Genomic DNA, 21673 nt, shown 5'->3' with positions numbered 1-21673 from the left:
AGCATTGGAGGCTGGCCCTGCACCGCCCCGCCCCCCACACCCCCCCAGGCCTAGAGGCAGGCCCTGGTTTCAGGGGGCAGGGCAGCTGGACCCCAACCAGGATGACATCAGTAGCCCCCACCCTGCCCCCGGGAGTAGGCAGGATTCCTTCTGCCCCATCAGTCCACAAAATGCTATCTGGGCCTTTGAGGGCCCATTCTCTTCCAGTGGCCTGCACACAGCAGCCTGAGCCCGAGAGCAGAAGTCCACCTCTCTGGGTCAATTGGGTCTGTCATCTCCACAAAATACCCTAGGCAAGCTGGAAGCCCAGTGGGGCTCCTCTGAACTTGCTAACTCTGAGTGCAGTTTTCGCCCACAGGGATGCTGGGGGTGGGGACGGGTGAAGGGAGAGCCCCTTGGCCAGTTGAGTTGGGGTTGTCTGTGTCCAGTGAAGGTCTGGGTCCGGATGGTCAGTGCAGCCAGGATGCAGCTCCTGGCACTGTGGCCTGCAGTTTGAGTTTCCAGCAACCAGGGGTGGGACGGGGGAACTGGGGTGGGGCGGGTGGGGGGCACTGGTACCCGCCCAGGGCAGGACCAGGCATGCTGGGTGCTGTATGTAGCTGAGGTCTAGCTGCTGAGAGCAGCCTCCTCCAGTTTCTCAGTCTCCCTCCCAGCCTGGCCAACAAGGCCTGTGGCCCGTAAAGTCTTGTATACTGTGTCAGCACGTTAGTCAACCTTCTCGGCCTGGGTGAGCCACCACGCCGCAGAGTCCCTATAAACTCCCTGGCGTGGCCCAGCCCCAGTGGGGCTGGCGAGGTCTATAGGCAGAGCCAGGCCCGGAGCCACAGTGCTACAGGCACCAGCCAAGGGGCAGGGAGGGACTCGAGGAGTACAGGAACAGAGGCTGAATGGGGCATGGGGCACGCAGCCATTGTGACCTCCCATGGATGTCCTCTGAGCTGGTCTGACTGAAGCCAGGCAGCTGAGGAGCCAGGACCCCCAGGGAGCAGACACCTAGTGAAAGAGGTGCTGTATCCAGGACTATGTCTGGGAAACGAGGTCGAGCTCGCAAACTCCGAGCCAGGAAGGCTGGCAGGGCCCAGCGGGCGCCTGAACAGCAAGGCCCTGAGGCTGAGCCCCCGCCCCCGGACACAGGGGGCCCCCGGAGTGAGATGGGGGTGGCCCCTACAGAGCACGTGATCAACACCAAGCCAGCTTCCCAGAGACAACCCAGGATGGCCAAGCCAGAGCAGCCACAGGCAGCCTCAAGGCCCACACAGGCCACTGCCCCAGGGTCTGAGCTGATGCTGGTCCTCCCTGGGTACATGGAGCACTGTGGACCAGGGGCTCCCATGCCCTCCTTGGGCCCAGAACTGCTGAGGCTCCACGAGGTCCAGCTGTGCCTGGCCCAGGAGCAGCTGCTGCTGGAGGACCGGCAACGGCAGGTCCAGCTACAGATGCAGATGTGGCAGGAGGAACAGGCCTGGCTGCAGCAGCTGCAGGAGGAGCAGGCCTGGATGCACCTGGAGGGGCTACAGCTGGCCATGGCCCTGGAACAGCTCCGCCATGAGGGCCTCGAGGGACTGCAGACCCAAGGCCAGGTAAGGCTGGTAGGGCAGGGTAGGGAAGGGGTCCCAGTCTATCTTGGGGTAGTGACTGCTTGAGCAACCTATAGATGCCTGTGGAGGTCCAGGAGGCCAGGCCTGCTGCAGGACATCTGTGGGGCCATCCTCACATTTGCCAAAGGAGACTAATACCCACTGCACAGGTCACTGTAAAACCAAGTGACAGCAAGTCCAACCCACCTGCCCAGTGCTTCAGGGGTAGAGATGAGTCCCTGTCCAGGGATAGAGGGGTTGGGCAGGGCAGGCAGCCCCAGGAGCTGTCCCAGGCAGTGTGTGGCTTAGCCGTGAGGTGAGGGTCTGGATGCACAGTTAGAACTGGCCTCAGGAAGCAGAACTGAGGCCCATGGGTCCCCAACACAGTGTCCTGGCCAGCTTGCTGGGCTTCTGGCCCATCCTTATTTACTGGAGGCTTGTACTCAGGGCTTGAGATCACAAAGCAGCACACAGGCCTGTGCCCATTATCCTCATTCCAGGAGGATTGCAGGCCTCAGACGCAGCTGGGGCTATTTTAAGGCACCAGGATCTAACCCTAGCTTGTTGCACAGGAGCAGTCACCACTAGGCCACCATATTCTGTGAATCTGGGCACTCTCTGGTGTCCAGGGGCTTATGCCAGGCGTGCTCTGAGCCAAGGGGCTGCATCTAGGGAGCAGGTGGTATGCTCACTTAGTGAGCACAGACCCTAGGGTGGGCCTGGGTGCTGGAGCTGAAGCTTGGAAGGTGTTTGCAGCTATGACAGAGAATAATTGGGCCTCAGAGAGGGGAGTGATAACTGGTAAAGGAGGAGGACTTGGGAAGAGGTCCCTTTCTGACCCGCAGCAGGATGGAGCCAATTCAAACTGGAAGAGGCTATAGAGAGGTTGGCCTGGGAGCAAAGAAGCAGGCCATGGAAAATGTTGTATGACCCAGGAGCAGAAAGTCACAGTGGAACACATACATGGCCCGAGACCCTGACTTGGATTTAGCCCTACTCTGCTTCAAAACCCAGTTTCTGCCGCAGGGCTCCTCCCACTCATCTGTGCCCGCCCCATCTCCGTGCTCTGTAACCCTGCTCTTCTGAACACTGCTCCAGACCTCACCCCAGATGCAGGGATACAAGACTCAGGGCCAGGGTCTGGGATGAATGTCACACCCAACCTCAATTTGGAGATCCCCTGAAGGCCACTTTTCCAAGAGTGGGTGTCCCTGGGTGGCTGCATAGAGGGTCACCCAGGTCAGTGTTTGGATGGCACACTCACCAGCAGCAGCTCCTGGCCTGGGCTCTGGGAGGGACCTTTGCCACTTCCCTGATGCAGCTTTGGGCACCCTCTTCTTGCTGCTCATTCTCCTGGAGTGGATAGGAGAGTTGCAGGAAGGGTATGCTCAGAGTGGCAGGAACAGTTTAGGGGGAATAATGTTACACACTGCCATGGACCTCAGTGGACAGACCGTCCCAGCACAGCTTCTGAAGTGGCTTCCTTGGCTGCCTGCCCACTCCTGTTTATCCCTGAGTGCGCCCAGCAGTGTAAGCAAGGCAAGAGCATCCTGCCTCTGCTTATGCCCCCCCTTGCTGGCCTGCCCCCTCCGGTATGTGTGAACGGCCTCTGCTGAAGCCACCACCCTCTCTTCTCTCAGAACCAAGCTGTCTCCTGAACGTTTTCTTGTCTTGAAGTTGGCAGATGCTATTCTCAGGTCTCAGGAGCAACACCCCTCTCTCTAGCCCATGCAACTGACTGCCAAGTTCACTGCCCCTGGGGAGCCTCTTCAGCCTGCTCCACCTTGATGGGGGTCCTCCCTGATGACCCAGAACCCCGCACCCACTGCAGCACAGTTGTCTGAGCACTGGTTGGACCCATGCCCATATTCCCACTGTGCTAGCGTCAGTGGGTCACTTAGTGTTTGGGAGAGGAACTAATGAAACCAGGAATAAGCCTGAAAATAGAGATAATAAGATGACATGGCAAGAGGGACAAAGAGGAAGGAGATGACAGAAGACTGGCAGAAAGAGTTCAGGCAGGGCCAGAGCTGGGGAGAGAGTGGCAAGGCAGCGGGGAGCTGGCTTGGACAGATGGCTCTGTGCAAGGCAAGGCTTTTGTGGGGGAGGGGCCCTACACCAGGGCCTGAGGGGCGGCGTGTGCTCTGTGTGCACCAGGGGCGTGTCAGTATGTGGAACTTGGTAGCACACCAGATCCCCGTGTGCGTGGGGGACTTTCCATGTACACAGGGGTCCCTCCTGTGCTTTTAGTCGGTACGCATGGGTGGTTTGCGTATGTGGCATCCCGTTTGTGTTGGGTCCGTGCCTGAGGGATCCCCGTGTGAAGTGGGAGCTCCCTGTGTGTGCAGACGTGTGTGCGTGATTGGCGGTGCAGGGTTTGCTGTCCTGCAGGGTTCTATGTTCCTGAGAGGTCTCCTGTGCTTGTGGGGTCAGTTTGCATGGGGGGGTCCGTGTGTGTAGGGTCCCCTATGAGTGCAGGAGGATAGGAGAGGACTATCGGGGCTCGGTGGGGGCCTGTGCCTCTGGGGTCCCAGGTACTTGTGGGCAACGGTGTGGGCCTCCAGTGAAGAAACCGGAATTAGGGGGGGCCTCTTGCAGGCGGGATCCCCTACACGTGTGGGCGTCGGTGTGGCAGGTGAGTGGTGAGGGACCCTCTATACTCGCGGGGTCCCCAGCGTTGGCCCGGCCCCGACGTCGCCCCAGCGATCTCACCTGCCTCACCTGCCTCCCCCAACTAGCCCAGGAAAGCCAGAAGCCCCGCCCCTCGCGTCGGGGCTAGCCGGTATCCTAGCGACTGAGCCGGAACTTCCGAATCACCAGGACTTCCGGGGCGGGGGTCAAGGGTCACTCTCGGGACTTTGAACCTCAGTTAACAGATGGGCTTCTGAGGTCTCGGGCTCCTGGAAGTGGGGCCCTTGGTAGTCTAGGGCGACGTGGGGCCAGGGTCCCAGGGCGCACGGCTTCAGGGCACGGAGGGGTCCGGGCGGAGGGCCGGGCCCGGGGTCTAGGGACCGGGGACAGGTCGGGGGCTGGGGGCGACGGCGGCTCGGGGCTGCGGCGGCGCGGGGCGCAGGAATGCGGGCGCGCCGCGGGTGGGGCCGCCCCGCCCCCAGGTGCTGCCCGGGCAGGCAGGAGGCAGCGGCAGCGGGCGGGGCGGGGCGGGGGCGGGCGCGTGAATCAGGCCGGGCGGGCGGGCTGGCCGCGGCAGGGAGTGGCTGCAGGACCGACCGGACCGCGAGGCCGCTGGGCGGCGGTCGGCTCCTGCTGCCCCTGTGCCGAGACCCCGCGCACCTGGCCAGGTAGGGCCCCCTCCCCGGCCCAAGCAGGGCGGGGCGGAGCGCGCAGGAGGCGCAGACTGGGGCGGGCGCCCCTCCGCGCGGCCCCACCCGGGCAGCGGTCTCACACCTGGGCCGGGGCCGCTCGACCAGAGAGGGGCTGTGGGAGTGGAGCTCGGCCGCATGTGCGGGGCCTGGGGGAGCGGGGGTGCCGTAGTGTGGACATGGATGCGAGCGTCCTCGCACGACGCTGGCCCAGGAAGAGCCAAGAGGGAAAGGGCCCGGGGCCTGGGTAGGCCTGGCCGGCTATCCTAACCCCCTCGCGGCCTACCTGGGGTCCGGAGAGGGTGCTGATTACCGCCTGGACCCTTCCCTGAGGACGCCCTGCCCAGGCTGCCATGGGCTGGGATGAGCGGGGCGCGGGCTGGAGCTCCGCGTGGAGGGCAGGGAAAGCGGGGCGCCCCGTCCTTCGGCCCATGTCCGTGGATTGGGGCGGGCGGATGGGACACCCTGCCCATGGAGCCGCTAACTTGCTGGGGTTCGCTGACCTTCAGCTCTGCGGTGACCACCCCGCAAGCTACAACTCTTGACTTCTGGTCGTTGAACCCCGTGTGCCCGGATCCCGCTTTTCGTCCGTCTCCCCACTGCCCGATGCCTCCAAGCCGCCTGCTCTCGTATGGGTACTTGGCACACAGTCACCCCACTTCGTGTAGGGCCTCCAGATTGCTCTGATAGGGCCCTCTTTCCACTTAGACACCCCACTTCCTGTCAGGGTGAGAGCCATGGGGCCCACTGGAGTCCTAGGTGAAAGCCCTGGAGACACTGTCTGGCTTCAGGTCAGAGGTCAGCAGCACAGGAGCTGATTCCTGCTGAGTCATTCACAGGGTGGGATAACCCTCCTCCACCCTGAATGCAGGCTTTGGGAGGCAAACCTGTGGGGAGCAGGCTGTTGGGGACCTCCATGGCAGGCTGGGCAGAGGCTGCAGCCCAGTGAGTAGTCTAGGGCAGTGGTTCTCAACCTTCCTAATGCTGCGGCCCTTTAATACAGTTCCCGTGAGTTGCGACTCACAGGTTGAGAACCACTGGTCTAGGGGCATAAGGACACAATGAAAGGAAAGAGGCAAGGGATGAAGCTGCTGGAGGCTGAGTGGGTGCCCCTTCCTAACCAGGCACATTGCAGGGAGGGCTTCTCCCCACAGGGATCTCACCCCAGTTATGCACAGCCTAGGCACTGTGATGATTCCCCAAGTGAAATCAGAAGGGCAGTGATAACCCTTCCAGAGTCCTCCCCAGCTCAGAAGAGCCTCCTCAAGTACAGTCATCAGGGTACTTCCCCCAACTCTGTGGTCACAGCGTCTCTGTATAGCCAGACATGGAAGGGTAAATGGATGGCCCCACCAGCACAGACAGGTCTGCTCCTGGGACAACCAGGACAAAGTACCCTGACCACATATGTCAGACATGTGGATGCAGTTGGGACAGCTTTTCCTAAGACCACTGGGCCTGGTAGCATCCCCAGGGCTGGTGGACCTGGTGGTACAAAAGGGTGCCCACAGGCCGGGCGCGGTGGCTCACACCTGTAATCCCAGCAGTTGGGAGGCCAAGGCAGGTGGATTGCCTGAGCTCACAGATTCGAGACCACCCTGAGCCAGAGTGAGACCTTGTCTTTAATAATAGCCAGGTGTTGTGGGTGCCTGTAGTCCCAGCTACTCGGGAGGCTGAGGCAAGAGAATCACTTGAGCCCAAGAGTTTGAGGTTGCTGTGAGCTGTGACACCAGCGCACTCTACTGAGGGTGACAAAGTGAGACTGTCAAAAAAAGAGGGATGCCTATGTTGCATTCAGTGTTCAGTTAGTGCGTGACCTCCAGGGCAGCCAGACAGAACAGCCACTGGGATCATGTACCACGGGCCCAGCCCACCATCTTCAGGCAAGTGTCTCCTTACCCTAGTTTAGTCCAGCTGGCTGGCACCCCCATCCTGTCAACGTGCAGCCACACCTTGGGGGTACACTCCTTAGCAGACCCACTTTGCTTCCCCAGCCAGTACCAACATTTGGGAGCCTGTGTGCTAGGCAGAACAGGTGTCCCTACCCCTCAGGTTAGGGATGGGGTGAGTGATCTCCAGGGTTCTTCCTGGGCTGGAGGGCAGGTATCCAGGTAGTTAAGTGATCCTGTTCAGAGGCCTCAGAGCCCAGTCGAGGCCTTATCTGACAGTTTCCAGAGAGGCTAGGCCCCTATGGAGGCCCTGGAGAGGAAAGTGGGGAACCCAGGACAAACTACAGGCACAGCAAAGGCTGTGACTTCATTCTGAATGCAGGAAGGGGCATGGCCATGGCCCGGGGAATCGAAGCACGTGGAGAGCAACGTCTAGGAAGGCTTGAAGTGCAGGCCCTGCAAGAACTTGTAGGCACTGGGGACAAGGCCCGGGGAGGTTTTATCAAGGATGGGAAAGTGGTCAAGGAATGGGCCAGAGGAAGGGGGACTCACGGACTGGGACAAAGTCTAGTAGTTATCGTTGTGAGGCCCAGGAAGACACTGAGACCCCAAGGATGGGGAGGAGCTGTGGGTGGGGCCGAAGGTGTTGGCATGCTGCACTCACTACTCACCTGGACCAGGTGTGGTGTCATGCCAGCCTCAGTTGCAATGTACAGCAGAGGAAACAGGCTAGAGAGGCTCACTAACCTGCCCAGGGTTTCCGAGGGGTTCAGGGACATATAGGCAGTGTGGGCAACACCTATGCTTCTTGTAGGTACGGTGCCAGGGGCCTGTGAACATGTTAATGTTTTAAAATAGGAAGAAAAAAGTGCATATGATGATGGACCCAGCGTGGCTTAATATTTGTCTTTAAAGTAAGAGTCATAAAATATTTTCAATATGTCTTCATGGAAAAAGAAACCCCAAAAGCATCTGGGGCCACAAAGGTCATAGAGTAACTGGGGAGGGAAACAGTCCCTGGCTGCTGGTGAGAGCAGGGACCAACCGGGGAGGCCTGAGGAAAGGGAGATAGTACCTATGCCCCGGCCCTCTGCTTATGTACTCCCTCACCCCCACCCCCAGCAAGAGAGCTACTAGAGCCTAGGATGCCTTCTATGAGCCTGGTTTGGCTGGTCCCCTGGAAGGCCTCCAGGCAGGGATTAAACTCCAGCTCACAGTGTGTGTCTACTCCAGAGGGTAAGGGATGCGATCCCCAGTTCCCCTGGTAACATGTCTCCCTGCCCCTTCAGGCCCTAGGCCCCAACATGGCCCGTCGCTCCCAGAGCTCCTCTCAAGGGGACAACCCACTGGCACCTGGGTACCTCCCACCTCACTACAAAGAATATTATCGCCTAGCAGTGGACGCACTGGCTGAGGGTGGGTCAGAGGCCTACAGCCGCTTCCTGGCATCTGAGGGGGCACCTGACTTCCTGTGCCCTGAGGAGCTGGAACATGTGAGCCGACACCTGCGGCCCCCACAGTATGTTGCCCGAGAGCCTCCTGAAGGCAGCCCTCCTGATGTGGACATGGATGGCTCTTCAGGCACCTACTGGCCAGTGAACTCAGACCAGGCTGTACCTGAACTTGACCTGGGTTGGCCCCTGACCTTCGGCTTCCAGGGCACGGAGGTAACAACACTGGTGCAGCCGCCACCACCTGACAGTCCCAGCATCAAGGAGGAAGCTCGAAGGATGATCCGTTCTGCCCAGCAGGTTCGCCAGCGAGGGCAGGGCTGGGGGAGTGAGGGGAGAAGGACAGCATGGCCAGCTTTTGGTGGGGTGAGCCTGGGCTGAAGCTGCAGTGGGAGCTCCCTGGCAGGATTCTTCTGGAGCTGCAAGGGTGTAGCCTCCACAGGTTTGCTTGCCCAGGGTCATAGCCCATGCCTGGAAACTCGGTGGCTCCATGGTGGAATAGCACCCTCCTAGCCTGGATGGCTCTACACCAGCTGAGGGTGTCTTAACTCCCACAAGAAGCTGGCAAACAGCAAAGGGAGCCTGTTAGATCTTGGAGACTGAGGCACAGGGTCAGATGGTAAAGACCCGTGCCCTGAGCAGCGACCCCTACCAGGGGCAGAACTGAGGCAGGGGCCTGGCCATCTGCAGGGCACAGGGTTTTCAAGACTCCCTTTGCTTGGTCGTCCCTATCCACGGTTCTCTGCCCACAGATGAGTCTGCAGGCCCTGCTTATCTTCGGGCTTATCCTTAGGCACCCCAACCAGGGCAGCAGCTACACACCCTTCTGTTGGGTCCCTTCCTCCTCCTGCGCTTTAACCGACATGGCCTTGCTCTCTGGGAGGGGCGAGTGGCACTGTACAGGGTGGCTGATCCAGAGGTGCAGCGGTAAGGCTGGAAAACGGCATGGGACAACAGGCGAGTCTGATTTCCGTCCTGACTCGACCCCCCAGGTGGTGGCTGTGGTGATGGACATGTTCACCGATGTGGACTTGCTCAGTGAAGTGCTGGAGGCTGCTGCTCGCAGGGTCCCGGTCTACATCCTACTGGATGAGATGAACGCACAGCACTTCCTGGACATGGCGGACAAGTGCCGTGTCAACCTGCACCACGTGGATGTGGGTAACAGGGAAGGGGGGCAGGGGAGGAGGGAAGACCCTGGGCAGAGACCTGACTCCCCTCCCGCCCCAGTTCCTGCGCGTGCGCACGGTGGCCGGCCCCACCTACTACTGCCGCACCGGGAAGTCTTTCAAGGGCCAGGTGAAAGAGAAGTTCCTGTTGGTGGACTGTGCCGTGGTGATGAGCGGGAGCTACAGGTGCGCACAGCCCGCGACCCCCCAGCCCCTCCCCGCGGGCTGCCTCCTGGACCCCCAGCACCCCGCCAGGGTCCTCCTCTCTTGGAATCCCACCACAGCCTGTCCTGCCCAGCCCAGGTCCTCGCAGACCTCGTTCCCCTGGAGTCCCTCCCGCCGCAGCCTGTGCCGGCTCGGCCCGCCCCCTTCCCCTGACTCTGGCCTGACCCGTCCACAGCTTCATGTGGTCCTTCGAGAAGATCCATCGCAGCTTGGCGCACGTGTTCCAGGGCGAGCTGGTCTCCAGCTTCGACGAGGAGTTCCGCATCCTCTTCGCGCAGTCCGAGCCGCTGGTGCCGTCCGCCGGGGCCCTGGCCCGCATGGACGCCTACGCCCTGGCTCCCTACGCGGGGGCCGGGCCCCTCGTGGGCATCCCTGGAGCTGGGGCGCAAACCCCTTTCTCCTTCCCGAAACGAGCGCACCTCCTGTTCCCACCACCCCGGGAAGAAGGCCTGGGCTTCCCCACCTTCCTCGACCCCGACCGCCACTTCCTGTCGGGGTTCCGCAGGGAAGAGCCGCGGATGCCTGGGGGCGCTCTGGAACCGCACGGGGGGCTGCGGCCACTGTCGCGGCGGCTGGAAGCCGAGGCCGGGCCGGCGGGAGAGTTTGCGGGCCCGCGAGGCTTCTTCCAGGCGCGGCACCTGGAGATGGACGCTTTGAAGCGGCACAGTTACGTGGCAACCGACGGCACGGGCGCGATGGAGAACTTCACAGCAGCGCGGCAGGTGTCAAGGCAGACGTTCCTCAGCCACGGCGACGACGACTTCCGCTTCCAGACCAGCCACTTCCACCGCGACCAGCTCTACCAGCAGCATTACCAGTGGGACCCTCAGCTGGCGCCTGCGCGCCCGCAGGGCCTGTTTGAGAAGCTTCGCGCCGGTCGTCCAGGTTTTGCAGACCAGGATGATTTCGCGTTGGGTGCCGGGCCGCGCTTCCCGGAGCTTGGCCTCGACGGGCACCAGCGGCTGGACTACGTGCCGTCCAGCGCGTCGCGGGAGGTGCGACATGGCTCGGACCCCGCCTTCGGGCCTGCCCCTCGCGGTCTTGAACCATGTGGGGCCCTGCGCCCCAACTTGGGCCAGCGCTTCCCGTGCCAGGCAGCGGTGAGGTCCGGCCCAGACAACACTACTGAGGCTGAGCCGGAGCGCAGGGGCGGGCCCGAGGGGCGAGCGGGGTTGCGGCACTGGCGCCTCGCCTCCTACCTGAGCGGCTGCCACGGGGAAGATGCAGGAGACAAGGGCCTGCCAGTCCCGGTGCCCATGGAAGCCGAGGCCTATGAAGACGACGTGCTGGTTTCTGGGGGCCGGACAGCTGCCGGGGACCTGCACCCTTCGACCTTCCGTGTCCCTGCCAAGGGCCCGGTTCCGGGCTCAGGCAGCGGTGGCGGTGAGGGCCCGGACGAGGCAGGCCTGGCCAAGCAGGACTCCTTCCGCTCGCGCCTGAACCCATTCATCCAGCGCAGCTCCAGGCTGCGCTCCTCTCTCATCTTCAGCGCCTCACAGGCTGAGGGCGCGGGCGGGGCCGCAGGGTCCACCACTGAAAAAGTGCAGCTGCTGCACAAGGAGCAGACGGTCAGCGAGACGCTTGGTCCCAGCGGAGAGGCTGTGCGCTCCTCGGCCTCCGCCAAAGTGGCGGAGCTGCTGGAGAAGTACAAGGGCCCGGCGCGTGACCCCGGCGGCGCAGAGGGCGCTGTCACTGTTGCCAGTCACAGCAAGGCTGTGGTGTCCCAGGCTTGGCGGGAAGAAGTGGCGGCACCCGGCGGCGCAGGGAGCGAGCGCCGCAGCCTGGAGAGCTGCTTGCTGGACCTGCGCGACTCCTTTACCCAGCAGCTGCACCAAGAGGCTGAGCGGCAGCCAGGAGTCGCCTCGCTCACTGCGGCCCAGCTGCTAGATACACTGGGCAGGGGCGGCACCGACCGCCTGCCCTCTCGCCTTCTCTCTGCCCAGAGTGCCTCCACCTCCGTACAAGGGCCAGACAAACTCCTACCCCTGGAAGGGTCCAGGGCACAACAGGTGCCCCATTCTGAGCCAAAAGAGAGCCCCACTGTGGCCTACCCTGAGCGGAAAGGGAGCCCCACACCTGGGTTTTCCATCCGGAGAAGCAGCCCAACTACAGGATTTATTGAGCAGAAAGGGAGCCCCACCTCACCTTACCCAGAGCACAGGGGCAGCCCTGTGTCCCCTGTGGCTGAGCGCAGGGGCAGCCCTGTGCCTCCAGTGCCAGAGCGCAGGAGCAGCCCCGTGCCTCCCGTGCCCGAGCGCAGGGGCAGCCTCACCCTCACCTCTGGGGAGATTCCAAAGACAGGGCATGCGGAGGAGGCAGCAGGCGGCCCTATGGAAGTCCTGCGCAAGGGTTCCCTGCGCCTCAGGCAGCTGCTGAGCCCCAAGGGCGAGCTGCGCTCAGAGGAAGAGGGTGGTTTCCCAGTGCCTCAGGAGAACGGGCAGCCAGAGAGTCCCAGGCGGCGATCCCTAAGCCGGGGTGACAGCATGGAGGCTACCACAGGAGAAGAGCGTGGCCCGCGGTCGCGCCTGGCTTCAGCCACAGCCAATGCCCTGTACAGCAGCAACCTGCGGGATGACACGAAGGCCATTCTGGAGCAGATCAGTGCCCACGGCCAAAAGCACCGTGGTGTTCCTGCCCCAGGCCCCAGCCCAGCCCATAGCAGCCCTGAACTGGGCCACCCACCGGCTGCTGGCGGCCTGGCCCCGGACATGTCCGACAAGGACAAGTGTTCAGCTATCTTCCGCTCAGACAGCCTGGGGACGCAAGGCCGGCTGAGCCGCACACTGCCAGCCAGTGCGGAGGAGCGCGACCGACTGCTGCGCCGCATGGAGAGCATGCGGAAAGAGAAGCGTGTGTACAGCCGCTTTGAGGTCTTCTGCAAAAAGGAAGAGGCTGGCCGCCCGGGGGAGGGCCCTGTGGAGGAGGGCACCAGAGACAGCAAGGCAGGCAAGTTCGTGCCTAAGATCCTGGGCACGTTCAAAGGCAAGAAGTGAGTCTCCTCGTCCACCAGCCCAGGCCAGGTGCCTGAACCACTGCCATCATCGTCCAGAGTATGGCTGTGCTTTTGTGTCTGAGTGGTGGCTGCCAGGCCCCGTGCCAGGGCAGTCTGGAGTGTGTGCTGCTTGCCCGAAGCTGCCCTGTGTCTGTCCCTGGCATCCTCAGCCTTGGGGCTCCACCTCCTCCCTGTGGTGCTTCTCCCCAGCTCCCTTTTCTGAGGACCCTCAAGCCTCCCCTGCTCACACATCTGCCCTAACCGTCTCTTTGGGCTCTTGTCCCTTTTGGGCCTTCATTCCTCAGGGACCTCTTAAGTGCCTCAACACTCCATTCTCTCTGGAGCTTCTTGTCTCCTTGGGGCTTCTATTCTCAGGGTTCCCCTCAGGCATGGCCCCCTGGCTGCCTCAACAGCCCCAGCCTCCCTCTCAGGGCCTCTCTGCTTCTCAGGAGTCACCGCTTTTGCCTCCACCCTGAGCACTGTGGGATCACTTTCTTCCCTGCTCAGATTCCCCTGGCATCTTCCTAGGTGGCCAGTGCTTTTGGTGCAGGGAAGACTGGGCTGGCTGCAGGCAGTCTGGGAGGGGTGGAGCTGGGCCCAAAGGAAACCTTTCTCAGAGTGACAGGATGGACAGGGAATGCTGCTTGCTGGGAACGGGGCCTGATTACTGCTCCAGGAGGGCCCCAGCACAAAGCCAGTCAGCACTGGGCTTTGTGGCACAATAAAATATAGCATGGACAGATGGCCTGTGTCCCAGCTTCTTTGTGTCCCTCACACAGGCACCATCCCAGGCCTTATCCCAGAGAGAAGCTGGATGTGCGGCCAGTGAGGTGCAGGGAAGACTGGGCTGGCTGCGGTAAAGGCTGGGCCCCACCACTGCTCCGGGAGGCTCAGGTTCTGCAGAGCCCAACTCCACCCTGTTCATGAGCCCTTTCCTCTATGTCACCAACACACAGAATGTGTTCAGGAATTCTAGCTTACCTATCTTGCATTTTTTTTTTTTTTGGGCAGTTTTTGGCCCGGGCTGGGTTTGAACCCACCACTTCCAGTATATGGGGCCGGTGTCCTACTCCTTTGAGCCACAGGCGCCGCCCTATCTTGCATCTTTTTTCACCTTCAGAGTAATTTTAATTGACTTGGAATGACATTTTGGCACCAAATGCTTAGAAAGTCCCCCATTGGTGGATGTAGGCACTGTGAAATTGGTTTCTGTATTCTGCTGTTTGTTTTCAAATGCTGTAGGGTTTGGGGGCATTTTTTAATTTTAGCTATGTATGGTGGCTCGCACGGGTAACCCCAGCACTCTAGGAGGCCAAGACAGAAGGATCACTTGAGACCAGGAGTTTGAGACCAGCCTGGACCACATAGCAGGACCTCATCCCCATAAAAAATACGGAAAGTTAGCTGAGCATTGGTGGAGCACACTTGTAGTTCTAGATGCTCAGAAGGTTGAGGTGGGAGGATCGCTAAAGCCCAGGAATTTGAGGTTACAGTGAGCTATGATCACACCACTGTACTCCAGCCCAGGCAACAGTGAGACACTGTCTCTTAAAGTTTTTGGTGGTATTTTATACTCTTAATAGCTTAAATAGGAAAGGAAATGGGTCCACTTTCGCTCCATCCAAGTGGGGATGACAACAGAGACTGACAGGTAGAAAAGGTCCACCTGTGCACTGTCTCAGTGCTGCGTGGAGTGTCAATGTTCTGAACAGACAGGTGGAAGGGGAGCATTCTGCCCTTGGAGGAGGCCAGAGGTTGGTTGCCCAGCCAAGAGGCCTGAGCTTTCTGTCTGCACCCTCCACTTCTTGCTGAATAAGACATTTCCTAAAACATGATGTGGCAATTTTGGTGTTAACAACAAACAATGCACAAATTATTCCAGCATGTTCCCAAATACACATAATCACCTAATATGTTACAGCATTTAACCTTTAAACTGATGTCCTTGTGGATGCCACTGCCCATCCCTGTGGGAGCACTGAGCGATCCTCCACTGTGTCCTTCTGGCACCTCCTCCTGCATCTGCCCAGCTCTTTCTGCTTCCCACACTGTGCATGGAGTGCCACAGCCCTCCTCACACTGCCCTGCCCACCATGTGGGCACACTCCATGGGCACCCACCTGGGAGCCTTGTTCACCAAGTCCAGCAGGTGCAAGCCAGCACCATCCTGTAGCTCTGGCCAGCCCGAGTACACCGCCTCCCCCGCCCCCCCCCAGCCTCTTCTGTCCTGCTTGTCAGTCACCAATGGGTTATGCCTCAGATTCTGGACACTCAGCCCCCCCCACCTCAGAAATAAGCCCCTGGGCCCCATCTCTGGCTCACCACACCTCAGGGCCCTCTCTCTGATCCCTCTGTCTCCTCCAACTTGTCCCCAGGCCCAGTCCTCTCTGCTTCCCTGGTTCCTTACAGTCATCCGGTCTGGACCCTGCACTATTGCAGGACAATTCCCACTGCCCACACCACCTCCTTTAGCCTGTTCCCCCCAACAGTGCCAGTGGCTTTTACCACAGAGTCCCACCCCCCACCACAGTATAGGCTGCCTTGCCGTGTTTCCATCCCAGTCCAGGGCTAGGTGCAGTTCAGGGCACGTGGGACACAGCACTGTGTCCACGGGCCCCTTTCATTTCTTTGGCTCTCTACACCTCTGGCCTGAACTCATATCAGGTCCTTTGCCTGGTGGGGGTCAAGGGAGGTAGCCTTGAGCACTGCAAGACACCTTGTCCGCTGCCCTCCCCTACCAAGACCTGGACACAAGCCCATGCAGTCACTGGGTGGGTGGGGCAAAAGCTGTAGCCACTGACAGTGGAGGAAGGACAGGGGGCATCTGGGGGCTAGGGAGGGGCAGGGGTGCTGCTCCCTGGGGTCTGCCACTGTCTCTTTGGCCCAGGGTCACAAATATGGTCCTGTGGTGGCTTGCACCAGGCAATGGGCCCATGAGTCTGCCCCGCAGGCCTACCCTGGGTGCAACCTGGACCCAGCAGCAACCCCAGGTTGGGGGTTGGTGCAGGCAACAGGGCCCTGTGGATAGAGGACGGTAAACTAGAGCCAGGTGCCCCTGCAGGTTGTCCTTGGGTGACATGAACTTGAGAAAAGCCATATGCTGGGTGCCAGGGGACTGGAAGGAGCCACAGGGTGAAGCAGATGGTGACCTATGCAGCTTCCCCTCAGGGGTAGCAGGGTCCTAAGAGGAGGGTAGGCCCCTCAGAAAGGAATGGATGAAAACTGGGTAGATGGATTGGGGACAGACAGACTTTATTGGAGAAAGTCACTAGGGTGTGGGTGGGGTCCTCATCTACTCCCCCAAAGAGGCCCAATTTCCCCAAACTTAAATGTAGCCAAAGGGGAAGGGGGCTGGGCAGGTAGGGCAGCTCACGCATGTGGTCCTGGGAGCAGGGGCAGGCGGCCCAGTGCTGAGTGGCAGATGGTACCATAGGCCTGAGAGTAGCCCCCGAGCATGGACCGGGCAGCCCCCAGGGCCCCCTGTGAGGCAGAAGAGCTGAACATCTTCCGGCCAGGCCGAGGGTCTGGGGGAAGCTGAGGAGGGATCTGCAGGTAGGGGTCAGCATAAGGGAAAGTGGGCCTGGGAGAGAGGAGAAGGGGCGACCTTTGAGGGTTGGGGGAATGGAAAGGCAAAGGTGGGACGCAGGCCGGGCTCACCAGGTGTGGGCCAGCTGCCCTCACCCCACAGCACTGGGACCAGTCCTTGCGGATCAGGGCCTGATTGGCCATCTGGGCTGCAGCCTGTGAGGTCAGGGAGGGGGCTGCCCCTCTTATGTTGTGCTTCAGCTGGGAAAGGGCACGTTAGAGAGTCACTGCAAGGCTCAGAAGAAGGGTTCCTCCCAGGGCCCATCCCACCACAGCTTACCCGTGAAGGGAGGGAGGGGGGCTCTACCTCCACCCCAGGGGTCGCAGATTGGGGCAGGGAGGCTGGGTTCCGACTGAGAATGTTCTTAGCTGCTCTGGGGGCTTCTGTGGGGTGGGAAGATCAGTTAGAGATCCCACACAGAAGGGACCAGGGCCAGGACCATGCTCCATCGAGGACAAAGATTACACACCGTGCTCTGGATCCAGGCTAGGGCTACTCTGAGGCATGAGTCCAGGGTTCTGCACAGGCGGCCCCAAGGAGAGCTGGGGGCCAGCTCTGGGCTTGAGCAGGTGCGCATAGGACCTGGAAGCCCTGGGCTCTGCCCCCAGGGGGGCGCCCCTCAGGCCCTCCTTTTTGAGGACACAACCATTGCTTCTCTGCTCCAAGATCATCTATGGGAGGGGAAGGGGCTCAGAGATGCACAGGTGGGCATGGAAGCTTCAGGGGAACGCTGAGGTAGGAGGCCTTGAGGATACTCATGGATTGAACACTGAGGAGGGTCTGGCTGAAGCACCTGATAGATGCGGCTGCGATACTCGGTGGCGGACAGCTGGACTCCATCCTGTGCCAGGAGCTGCACATCTGCACGCCCAATCTGATCACAGCCAGAGCAGTGGAACCTGCAGGGCCAGGGAGGCAGTATGGGGAGTTGGGTCTGGCTGCAGCCTGGCAAGCCCTTCAGCTCCCACCCCACCCCTGCACTTGGGCAGCTCATCTCACCTCTGCACATAGGGGTGTTGCAGGGCCTGGGCCGCAGTGAGCCGCTTGTGGGGGGCAAACACCAGGAGCAGCCTGAGAAGGTCCAGAGCCTCAGGAGGTGTGTCTGGTGGCAGGATGGTGTCTAGCATCTGCTGTGGCCTGTGGGCACCAACTGTCATCTCTTCTCTGGGCCTGTGAGCCCCTCCCCAGATCCATGTCTGGCCTGGTGTGCAGCTTCCAACCCTTGGCTCCACCCCACTTTCCCATCCTGGTAGACCTCCATGCCTGACCGACAGACAGCTGGGAGAGTGGGAGACCCCTGCCTTCCTTCTGGGCCCTCTGTAGGATCCCTCCAGCCACCCAGGTCTGGGTGCTGTCCCAAAGCCCCTGGCACTGCGCCCCAGCAGAGCCAGCCAACACTGGAATGACTCCTGGCTTTCAGCATGACCCATCAGGAAAGCGAGGCAGGATGTCGACTGGCACAGACTAGCCCCAGCAACAGGGCAGGAAGGTCCCCACCCAGATAGGCTAGCCTGCACTACAGTGCCTACACTCACCGGGACCCCAAGCTGTGCAGTATGGAGGTGCTGCAGCCTGAGCCGAGAGCCGAGAGTTCTGGAGTAGGTGGGAGAAGGTGGTGGGACCAGGGGCTTGGGTCTGGGCTGGCTGTCCCCTCTGGGCTCCTGCTGTCTGGCAGGACTCAGCACCCCAGTCCACCCTGCCCAGCTCTCTGCTCACACTCCAGCTCCCAGCACAGGAACATCCCCTGCCCCTGCCATCCCACAACCCTCAGGGACTTTATCCTGACCTGGCTGGCCCTCTGAGGTCACTTATTGGCCCCTGTGGCCAAGTACTGTCTCCCCTGCAGCCTCTGTGTAGTTGCCTCCACCTCCTCCACACCCTGCACCCCCCAGCCACACTCTCTGGCCCTCAGCATCCCTGGGGCCCAGACCTCTGCACATGCTCACCCTCCTCCAGTGGAGGTGGGATGGTCTCCAGGATTAGCTGCAGCTGGTGGAGTGTGGACGTGCCTGGGAACAGGGGCTGCCCCCGCAGCATCTCCCCCAGGACACAGCCCAGACTCCACATGTCCACCCCAGGGGTGTACCTGGGGCAAGACAGGGTGTGGTATGAAGGAGACCTAGAGGCAGGGGTGGCGCTGCCAGGAGAGTGAGGTGAGGACACCCAGGGGACAAAGGCAGGCCCAGGATGCAGAAAGGCCCAGGAACCCTGGGGGACAGGAGAGCAGCCCCAGGGGGCCTCAGGGAGAAGGGGCTTAGGGGTGTCTCATTGTTACCAGCTTGAGGACAGCAGAACCTCTGGAGCTCGGTACCAGCGTGTGGCCACGTAATTAGTCAGGGCCTGGCCCTCAGTCCCCTCGGGGAGGCTGCTCAGAGAGCGGGCCAGGCCAAAGTCACAGACCTTCACCATACAGTTGGCATCCAGGAGGATATTAGATGGCTGGAAGAGGAAGGGGGCTGGGGGCTGAGGGCCGAGGAGGCCAGCTGGGGACTGGGGTGTGGGGGGTGTGGCGTGTGAGGTCGAGGTGTGGGGCTGCACCTTCAGGTCCCGGTGGATGACCTGGGCTGAGTGGATGAAGTTGGTGGCCCACAGGAGCTGGTAGAAGATGTAGCGCCTGTGGATGTCCTTTAGCAGCCCACCCTTCCTGATGACGGCATGCAGGTCGGTGTCTGGGGACAGGGCATGCACATCAGTCTGTGGGGCCAGCAGAGGATGCCTGGAGAGAGCCAGCAAATCTGTTGCCTTTTGAACTTATGCACAGCCTGCAGTGCCTGAGGATTAGCATCTGGGCTCCTCAGTCCCATTTACTGTCTTTGTTTATACAACAAAAAAGGGCCGTGGAATTGTTTTCATACTTCATTTCATGTTGCCTTTGTTTTATAAAATGAGTAAAAAAGGAAAATGCAAACCACAGACAAAGCAGGAGCCTCCTTCAGGTAGGATCAAGGTGGTCACCACCAGGCTCTGACGTTGACACTTGTCAGCTATTTGTCTTTGGGTGTAGGGTATAAGGTGAGGGTATGAGCCACCATGGGGACCAGCAGCAGACAAAGAGGAAGCCAGGTCTACAGGTGGGGTCTTGGAGCCAGGACAGAGGTGGGGTTTGGGGACTGACAGAGGGCTCACTCACCCATAAACTCAAACACCAGGTAAATGTCCCTGTCATTCTCTGCCTGCATCAGGTCAAGGAGGCGGATGATGTTGGGATGGTCCCCAAACTCCTGGGGAGACAGTCGGTTGCTGCTGCTAGGCCAGGGCTGTGCTCTGGGGTCAAGAGTCAGTTTCCCCCAGAAACTGGAGAGACCAGTTTGTCTGGAGAGACCTGGACCTGGGGAAGAGCAGCAAGCAGGGCAACCTGGGCCACCCACCTGGAGCAGCATGATTTCCCGGAATGTTCTCTGGAAGAGACAGAAACACAGGTGTGGGACAGACAAAGCAAGCAGGAAGCCGAGGTCCTGAAAGGATCCAAAGGGGCTGGTGCCCGTCACCCAAACACCCACTGGACTATGGGGTCGCAAAGGGGGAGTGCTCCAAGAAATACCAGGAAACCTGCTGGGATCGGGCACCAGCTATACACCTGGGCTTCCAGGCACCTGGTAAGGTCAGCCCCACCCAACTCTACTTCTCACCTGGGCATCTGTCTTATCCCTAAAGGCATCAAAGATTTTCTTGATGGCAACAATCTCACCAGTTCTCCGGTCCACTGCTTTCCACACAATGCCGTAGGCCTAGGGAGGAGTACAGTCAGCGAGCCAGGTACAGGGCCAGCCTGCCCAGCTACCCCTGCCAACCCACTCACATTGTCCCTGCAGACACAAGGCCACTCATTCTGTGCTGTGTCCTAGTAGGGGACAGAGGTGTGGTGAGGCCTGGTTCTCTGGACCCTGCACCTGCAGGCTGCCCAGCTGCTGCCTGGCACTCTGGCACCTTCCAGAAGAGGGTGAGGCCTGGGGAGGCCCCTGGAGGAGGTAAGGCTGAGGATGGGAAATTTTGGGCAGGAACTGAAACCTGTCCCCTCTCAGGGATGGTCTTGGTCCTTTCAGCTGCCTGGACATTCCCAATCCTGCTTCTCTCACACCACATGCAGCCTGCCAGCCAGCCCGTTGGCTCCACCTTTGCATCCACCCAGAACCTCGTCTGAGCTGATCTCCCTCTGCCCCTTACACCCATTCCCATGGTGGGCCTTCAACAGAGGGGCCAGGGTAGCCTGGTAAAGTAATACAGAGGCACTACAGCTCCGAGCGTAACAGTGAAAACCAAAGTCCTTGAAGTTCCTCAAAGCCCCCCTCACAATGGGACACTTCACTCACATCTCTTCCCTCCCCAAGTTCTCTCCTGTGCAGTCCCACACAACTATGTGGTTTCTCCAAGGACAAGCAGGCCTTGCCTCGGGTCCTTTGGACCTGCTGTGTGTACCACCTGGACTGCTTTTCCTCCACTGCCCCCATTACATGCCTGAACACACACCCACACACTTTCACACACACAGCCCAACACACACAGCTCACAGTCGACTCCAGCCTTCACTCCAAGCTTGCCCTTCCAACTCAGGCCGCTCTTAGGCCTGGCCCATGCGCTAGCTGGAGGGCTTGGGAGCCCGGTCTGGGCCGATGCTGGGATCCGCCCTTCCCCAAGCTGACTCCTGAGCGTTCTTGGACCCAGGGGAGAGGTGGCCCTGGAAGCAGGGGATTGTGGTGGGTGGGGCCCTGGTGTCACCTATTTCCAGGACCCTGGTGGGGGCACTGTTAGGGTCTTGTTATCCCTGAGTGGAAACTGAGGCACAGAGAGGTCCAGGGCTGGCTCACGGCCACCCCCCAGTCTGCAGAGAGAGCAGAGCACCAGCGTCGGCTGGAACAAACTCCTGAGTGGACGCCCGGGCTCTACCCCGGCGCTCACCCCCTTCCCGAGCCGCCGCTTGAGTACGTATCTCCGGGCCACGTTGTGGTCCACTTCGGCGGCGCACATGGCGGGAGACCTCCTGCTAGCAGGCTTGCCGGGCTCTGGCAGAGCTGGAACTGTTGGGTGCGGTTGCCTCGGAAACAACCAACCACGGCTCAACGCGCCTGCGCTGGGACAGGGGCGGGGCCTGTGGCCCAAGCCCCGCCCACCCCAGGGCTGCGCGAAGCCCCAGCCCCACCTATCTCTCCACCAAGGCAGCCCTGCTCGCCGCCAGCCTCCTAGAGGAGGCGCCTCTTCGCGCTCGGTCTCACTTCCGTACTTGGCACTCTGGGGCTGGCCGGGGAGGATGGAGACAGCGCCGCCGTCCCGCGTAGGGAGAGCCAAGATGCGAGCGGGCGGCGCCGGGCGGGGTGCGCCAGACGGTGGGCAGCGGCCCGGGTAGGGGAAGCGACCCGGGGGGGCTTCGCATTGGACCTAGGAGGAAGAGCCTGTGAAGGCGGGCGGCCCAGAGGTGGGAGTGTGGCTGGCGCGGCCGCAGCCCCGGCGGCTTGTGAGTGCGCACAGC

General features: G+C 60.9%; 2 protein-coding genes across 10 annotated transcripts; one reads left to right on the top strand and one right to left on the bottom strand.

Moving 5' to 3' along the window:
- The first annotated feature begins 845 nt into the window (after window positions 1-845).
- FAM83H (family with sequence similarity 83 member H) lies at window positions 846-14833 on the top strand. 4 transcript variants are annotated; one of them, XM_053558432.1, is made up of 6 exons: window positions 4756-4876; window positions 5407-5532; window positions 8076-8537; window positions 9230-9394; window positions 9468-9592; window positions 9807-14833. In XM_053558432.1, the coding sequence occupies exons 3-6, from the start codon at window positions 8091-8093 to the stop codon at window positions 12622-12624; spliced, it is 3555 nt and encodes a 1184-aa protein (XP_053414407.1). In that variant the 5' UTR covers window positions 4756-4876; window positions 5407-5532; window positions 8076-8090; the 3' UTR covers window positions 12625-14833. The 4 variants fall into 4 exon arrangements, with proteins under 4 accessions (XP_053414405.1, XP_053414406.1, XP_053414407.1 ...); XM_053558430.1 differs by lacking the exons at window positions 4756-4876; window positions 5407-5532 and adding an exon at window positions 846-1580; XM_053558431.1 differs by lacking the exon at window positions 5407-5532 and having other exon boundaries at window positions 4752-4876.
- A 939-nt stretch (window positions 14834-15772) lies between these two features.
- MAPK15 (mitogen-activated protein kinase 15) lies at window positions 15773-21263 on the bottom strand. Of its 6 annotated transcripts, XM_053558482.1 has the most exons (15): window positions 21106-21263; window positions 20009-20050; window positions 19839-19937; window positions 19578-19607; window positions 19340-19430; window positions 18748-18878; window positions 18485-18648; window positions 18156-18295; window positions 17745-17802; window positions 17209-17346; window positions 17003-17108; window positions 16679-16880; window positions 16489-16592; window positions 16281-16409; window positions 15865-16169 (listed from the first exon to the last, which is right to left on the bottom strand). In XM_053558482.1, the coding sequence occupies exons 1-15, from the start codon at window positions 21172-21174 to the stop codon at window positions 15993-15995; spliced, it is 1680 nt and encodes a 559-aa protein (XP_053414457.1). In that variant the 5' UTR covers window positions 21175-21263; the 3' UTR covers window positions 15865-15992. The 6 variants fall into 6 exon arrangements, with proteins under 6 accessions (XP_053414456.1, XP_053414457.1, XP_053414452.1 ...); XM_053558477.1 differs by having other exon boundaries at window positions 15865-16409; XM_053558479.1 differs by having other exon boundaries at window positions 15865-16409; window positions 17209-17280.
- Between the last annotated feature and the right edge of the window lie 410 nt (window positions 21264-21673).

Source organism: Nycticebus coucang, chromosome 13 (genome assembly GCF_027406575.1).
Source record: "Nycticebus coucang isolate mNycCou1 chromosome 13, mNycCou1.pri, whole genome shotgun sequence".
NCBI classification, from domain to species: Eukaryota; Metazoa; Chordata; class Mammalia; order Primates; family Lorisidae; genus Nycticebus; species Nycticebus coucang.
Note: the sequence above shows the minus strand (reverse complement) of the source record. Positions and strands in the feature narration are given on the sequence as shown.

Bases quoted from the DNA above. Each gene is read 5' to 3' on its own strand.
- FAM83H (XM_053558430.1), top strand. From the start codon at position 1,023: ATGTCTGGGAAACGAGGTCGAGCTCGCAAACTCCGAGCCAGGAAGGCT. The intron at 8,538-9,229 runs GTTCGCCAGCGA...TCGACCCCCCAG, and splicing joins TGATCCGTTCTGCCCAGCAG to GTGGTGGCTGTGGTGATGGA. The intron at 9,593-9,806 runs GTGCGCACAGCC...ACCCGTCCACAG, and splicing joins GTGATGAGCGGGAGCTACAG to CTTCATGTGGTCCTTCGAGA.
- MAPK15 (XM_053558477.1), bottom strand. From the start codon at position 21,174: ATGTGCGCCGCCGAAGTGGACCACAACGTGGCCCGGAGATACGTACTC. The intron at 17,347-17,744 runs GTGAGTGTAGGC...TGGTGCCCACAG, and splicing joins CTGCACAGCTTGGGGTCCCG to GCCACAGCAGATGCTAGACA. The intron at 16,410-16,488 runs GTAAGCTGTGGT...GCCCTTTCCCAG, and splicing joins CCCCCTCCCTCCCTTCACGG to CTGAAGCACAACATAAGAGG.